This window comes from Pinus tabuliformis, chromosome X (genome assembly GCF_031772625.1).
Source record: "Pinus tabuliformis cultivar Carrire ecotype Pingquan chromosome X, CPIR1, whole genome shotgun sequence".
NCBI lineage: Eukaryota > Viridiplantae > Streptophyta > Pinopsida > Pinales > Pinaceae > Pinus > Pinus tabuliformis.
Window position 1 is genome coordinate 819,575,118 of NC_142308.1, and position 6,271 is coordinate 819,581,388.

The following is a 6,271-nucleotide window of genomic DNA, read 5'->3' on the forward strand; positions in this document are numbered from 1 at the left end:
TTTTGCTGAAGCAGCAAGGATACTGGGTCTCATAGTCATTCTCTCATTATTTGATTATTGCATGTTAGAACAAAACCCCAAAAACAACATAAACTATAAAACAACGAAGTAAGAGAAAGGTTAACTAAGCACATATAGTGCACCACACTTCATCAGTTTACGATACCCGGATTGATAATTTATGTAGAGCAATTTAAGACGTTAAATTGACTAGACATTTTGGCGCCATTGCTGGGGAAGTGTAATTAGGAGACCTTATTTCTTACATCTGAAAAAAAAAATTAACAATTCTTGAGTATGCTCTCCTCTTGCACTTTGTGTGATCTAGAGGATCAGAAAAAGGATTGTTAAGTAAAAATAATAATAATAATAATAATTCTTGAGTATGCTCTCCTCCTGCACTTTGTGTGATCTGGAGGATCAGAAAAAGAATTGTTAAGAAAAAATATAGGAGACAAAATAAACTTCAACATTTCAATTGATTCAATAAAAAAAAAAAAAAAAAATTGATGAAAAAATGAAACTCAACTGCTTTGATAGGTTCAAATTGTCTAAACTTGTCTGGTTATGCTTTGTAGTGGTGTTCAAAACACTGTATCCTGTTCAAAAAAGGTTTTGCAACTTAGCTACAGAAACTGCCCTGATTCCGCAGCTAGCTGTGAATTCCGCAGCTGTTTCAAGGTTTAGCAGGTTACAGGCATCCAATAAAAAAACCGACCACATGGGCATCTCCAGAATTGTCCCAACATGGATCCTATCCTAGTCACCCAGCTCAGATCGATGAAAAACCAGCCTAGGACCTCAGTCAAAGTCTTGTTTTTAGCATGTTTTTCTTGAAGTATTTGCTGCCTGAAATTGAAAATCATCAATCCTTTTTATAAAATTTTACAATTTCAGAGAGAAGAAAGAAAGAAGAACAATCTATGGCTATCTCCATTCCTAGTTTTCGTTGTGGCTTCAATAGAAAATCTGCCTCCCTGATCAAGCTTTGGCCTTAAAACGAACCTGCAAAAGCATTACGTTCCCTTTAGTTTTTTTCATGTCTCTTGCAAACAGTAGCATCAAATCAATTTCATCTCTGTGTAGGCTCTAAAATTAGAGAGAGAGCAGCGGTATGCAACAACATTGCATACTGTTTATCCCTATACATGTGTTTTTTGGTAGACAAAAATTAGCAGAAAATGATCATTACAAAAGAAAACAATTCTTCTTGAATTCGTGTTACAATAGCCATTCGTTTCAAGTGAGATGCAAAATGATGCCTTTGCAATATCTGCACAGGTTGTCCATTACCCTTCCGAGGCATTGCTTTTTCATCAGAAGAATATATCCAATCAATTCCTTTGAGTACTGCCTTTTCTAGAGGGTCACCAACCAGTTTGTTATTCACAAACACCAGAGCATGGCACACAGACAAAACTTCCAAAGTACGCTCTGGCACATTATTCATGTCTGTTTCTAAATTCAAACTGCCATCAAGACCAATAATTCCTCGAAATTCCATGTCATCTGTTGTAAGAATGCCAGTTTTGTCAACGCAACATATATCCACCTTCTCAGCAAATGGAATTCGGAATGGTTCTGTACAGAATATTCCACATAATTCAAATAATGAAGCCTAAGAGATATCCTTGAAGGCGTGATTGTGGATGCTCTGTTTTAACATGGAAACAGAATTGTCAATTGTCGTTGGTAGTGGAATGTTTGGACTTTTGATGTCGATAGTGCTGCATGACGTGAGGTTCAGCAAATAAAACCACCATTTCAAAGGCCGAATGCAACAATTCAGAACAGTAAAAATTGATAACTCAGAAAAACGTAAACAGCTAAAAAAATGTCAAACTTCAAATGTTCAATTTGCCCAGATGGAGACGAATTTCAAAAAACTAAAACATGGGTTCTTTTGCGAGGTGGGTTAATTAGATAACCCAGAAACCATTTGAGGAAATTCATGGCGGTCTGGGAGAAATATTCGGCTCTTTGGAGCCTCTTTCTTGCTGCCGTGTGAAAAAAAACTGGAGTTGAGTTATTAACTGATAGTCTGATAATTAATTAATTAACTCCGCGTGTCTGAGGAGGAGAAATCCAAATAGGAGTCATCTATGTGCTGTTGTTCAAGCCTAATTATAGTCTTATTCGTTGTGACCATAATATCCGCAACCGTTTGATGAGCTGTGTACACAGTCATCTGATCTGGGAACAACCTACAGTTGCGTGGGTGTTTGGCACCACGACCGTGTGGAAATAATTCCCAATGATCAAGGTAACAGAACGACTCCTTCCTATGTTGCTTTTACTGATACGGAGCATCTAATTGGGGACGCTGCCAAGAATCAAGTGGCCATGAATCCTCAGAACACGGTCTTTGATGCTAAAAGATTGATCGACAGGCGCTTCAGCGATGCCCCTGTGAAAAACGACATGAAGCTCTGGCCTTTTAAGGTATTATCTGGCCCTGGGGATAAGCCTATGATTGAGGTCAGCTACAAGGGCGAGAAGAAGCAATTCTCTCCTGAAGAAATTTCGTCTATGGTCCTTTCCAAGATGAGGGAGATTGCAGAGGCTTTTCTTGGTCAGGCTGTAAAGAATGCTGTGGTTACTGTTCCTGCCTATTTCAATGACTCGCAGAGGCAGGCGACCAAGGATGCTGGTCTCATTGCTGGCTTAAATATGTTGAGGATCATATGCAAAGATATCCAGGGAGGGGCTAGAGCCTATAGCCAGAAGACAATGTTTATATGCATGTTGAAACCAGATCTTGTAAACAGAGTCATCACAAGTTTTGGAATGATTGCAAGATCTTGTTGGATATGAAGAATCTATTGAGGTTGGACAGCAATTTGTTACAGCCTTCACTCCTCCACATTTTTTTTCTCTTCCACGCACACAGCCACTCCATTTCACAGTACTTTCTACACTCTGCACTTTCCACAGCCAATACAGCGTTTCCGCAGCCAATCCCAGATTCCGCAGCTGTTTTGTTAAACTCTAGGTTGCAGGTGTCCTCAAGCAAAACAAGTCACATGGGTAGCTAGGGAAATGTTAGTACATGGATGGTGTCCTATTCATTCGGTCAAATTTGATGAAAAAGACCCCGGTCAAAGGTAAGTCAAAATGTATGTTATCTCAAAGTCGCCACACTAAGTCGCTGCATGTCAAGAAAAAATAATAATTTTGAATCAATGAAATGAACAATTTATTTTCTCACTTTTCTGAAGGTATTGATTAATTTTAGACTGATAATGAAAGATGAATGGCTAACTTTTTATTCAAGATTTTTAGCTACAGAGCTGTTCCCCAATTCCACAGCCAGAAAAACCTCATTGTTCAAATCAGCCTATCTTTCTCATACAAAATCAGATTTTGATGATTTAAGTACCATTGGAAAGATCTCAACAAGATCTATACAATGAGAAATATATCATTAGAGTTTGAAATGGCAAATAATGAAATAAATTGCTGAAAAGAAGCAACATTCAACTTGGACACCAATTCCAAAGCAGGTATAAATTATTTTGATTTTTTCTTTGAGAACTTGTTTCATTAATACAAATTCTTAGTTTTGTGTGTAAATATCATAACTAGAGAGACTGATCACCTCTCTCCTTTGATAATCTTACATTCCATTGCAGAAGAAGTATTAGTTTTTTTGCAGGTTTTAGGAGGAAGGACAAATGACTACAAGAGAATGGTGTCTCTCTAAGAGACCAATTTGTTTCATAAGAGGATGATCAGCAACAAAGAGGAAAGATGCTGATGTAAAATCAGATCCAAACACTTGAAAAGATTTCAGATACTATTGTCTCCATCACATCCATCCATCACATTCATACTTCATAATAAACCATTCACCTCATTCCACTCCATATTTTCATTTACATTCACATACACTTTCCATCTCTTTTTGTCCATTCATAACCCACAAATAAAAGCAAGAGGCTCATTCACATGCTTATTGCCATTGCCATTTCTGTTCTCCATTGTCATTTTCCATTTTCATTTTCCATTCCTTGTCATTTTCATTCCGCAAATAAGCCCTGCTTCAATGCAAATTATTGAGTCCATAGTCCTTTGAGTCTATGTTCTTTGTAAAGACACCTTGAGGCTTGCATGCCTTAATGGCAAGTCCTCATGCTGACAAACAATGGGAATACATTAATGTCCCTTGTTCGTTAGATCTTCTAGGTGACTCGACATCAGCAAATTCATTCGTACCTAGCAAGATGTGTTTGGGCATCTTGACTCTCATTGTCATCAATGGTGAGAGTTCTCGTGTTGACTAGTGGCATCCATTAATGGCCACTAAGCCAACAATTTCCTACTATGTTCGACATCAGAACATCTTTTCACATAGTAGGAATTGTGCCAATGAGTTTTGAAGACATGAAGACTATTATTTTCAGCATTTTGGAGCAGATTCAGCAAGTTTTAGTAGAAGCAATAAAAAGCCATCTTATCTCTCTATCCATGACTCCTCTTGATCAGGCACTTGAAGAAGAATATGATCAGAAGTTTTCAACCACCACACATACAACTCATCCATTCCAAAGGGTAAGTGAAGGTACGACATTTTCTAACTTTTAACCATAGAATTCCATAAAAAGCTAGAATGATAATTGTTGGAAAAACATTCCTCTTCCTCATTTCATAAAATTTCCAATACCATCAGTTGGGGGGGGGGGGGGGAATACATTCATATTCATATCTTTCCATGTCCATATCATATTCAGGAGCTCACATACTTCCAACATATATTAATTATTACATTGCTATTATGAGCATACAATGGCTTTTGAAAAAATGCTTAAATGATAAATTGGATACAAACAAAATCATGGTTGTCACACAAGAACCAACCATCATGTAATCCAATAAAGATATACTTTGCAACAATAATCAAAATATCATTATGCAAAGTTCAAAGATCAAAATAGAAGGCAACAAAAAAAATGGTTGTAATACAAGAACCAACCATGTTGCAATTCAAGTAAAACACTTTGCAGAAATATGAAGTTATCAAATGATATCATGCAAAGTTAAGCCAAAGCTCAAGGATCAAAAGAGTCAATGTAATATATATTGCATGAGGACATGCAATAGCTTCAGTTGGGGGGTATGTTGAGCCTTGAAAATGTCATTCATTTCCATTACACTTTCATTGTTTTGTCCATTATATCACCTCCATTTCACCTCCATTTCACTACTATGTCACCACATTCATCCCACTTTCATTATCATTGGGCCACCTTTATGTTTTTCCAATATTTATTATTTCTAAGCCTTTTAAGTGAATTTGTGGTTAAACATTAGAAAATAATGTGCATATGCTTATACCTAACAAATGGGTTGAGATTGTTGACATGTGTAGGTTGAAAGGAGACTTCTAGAAGACCCTTATGTGGCACTCTACGGCCAAATTCGAATTTGGTTGGAAAGAATCATGGGATCATGAGGATATGTGTCACATCTCCTAATTGTATTGTAACTCTAAGAAGACATGTGTCTTATCAGTTCCTATTTTGATTAGGACTCTAGAGGTAGAGGGAGAGATTCATGGATTATCATTAATGAGATGGCTCTCATCTTTTTGTATAAATAGGAGATCTCTCTCCTTCATTTGCTAGTCTTTCCTTTTAGTCTTTTCTTAGTCCTTTTAGCTTGTTAGTCCCATGGCTTTTGAAAGCTTTGGAGAGCTTTGTTGTACTTTGCACTTTTGAAGAAATTGAATAAAGCTTTGACGTTCTCAACATGGAAGGAGATGTGAAGTAGATGTCATGGAGCATATTAGGATGTAAGTAGAGTAGATTTCATTTTGTAAATATTGCTTTGTAGAATGTAAGGTAGATTAGATTTTTCAATTCATGCAAGTGTGTTTAATTTTACTTTGATTTCATGACTAGTGGCATGTGTGATCATCTTGTCTATGTTGCTGACCTTTATTTTTCTGTAGTTTGATTTTCATTAGTATCATTTCTTTAATTAGATATCAAGTTGTTCATCTATTGATGGTTCTTTTTCCATAATCAAATAACTTTATTGGAACCAAAATATCACTTAGTACAGCTTGGTTTAGTTTGCTTTAAGACTCACATTGCTGACTTGTTCATAACTAGCTGAAAGGCAAAAAGGTTAAGAAAAGGTTAAAGTAGTGTGATTTGTCTCCTTTATGTAGTGTCACTTAGATTTCACATTTCATTTTCATTTTAAATCAGCAACAGAGATACTGGGCCAATGTCATTAGTCCTTTATTTGATGTCTTTATTTTCCTTTA

General features: G+C 36.5%; 1 protein-coding gene across 1 annotated transcript; it reads left to right on the forward strand.

The window, feature by feature from the left end:
- The first annotated feature begins 2,231 nt into the window (after positions 1-2,231).
- On the forward strand, positions 2,232-2,814 carry LOC149142294 (heat shock cognate 70 kDa protein 1-like). Its single transcript, XM_089451445.1, has one exon. The coding sequence runs from the start codon at positions 2,344-2,346 to the stop codon at positions 2,812-2,814; it is 471 nt and encodes a 156-aa protein (XP_089307571.1). The 5' UTR covers positions 2,232-2,343.
- Positions 2,815-6,271: the final 3,457 nt, after the last annotated feature.

What these genes read in the sequence shown, in the direction of transcription:
- LOC149142294 (XM_089451445.1), top strand. Translation starts at nt 2,344, where the DNA reads ATGAATCCTCAGAACACGGTCTTTGATGCTAAAAGATTGATCGACAGG.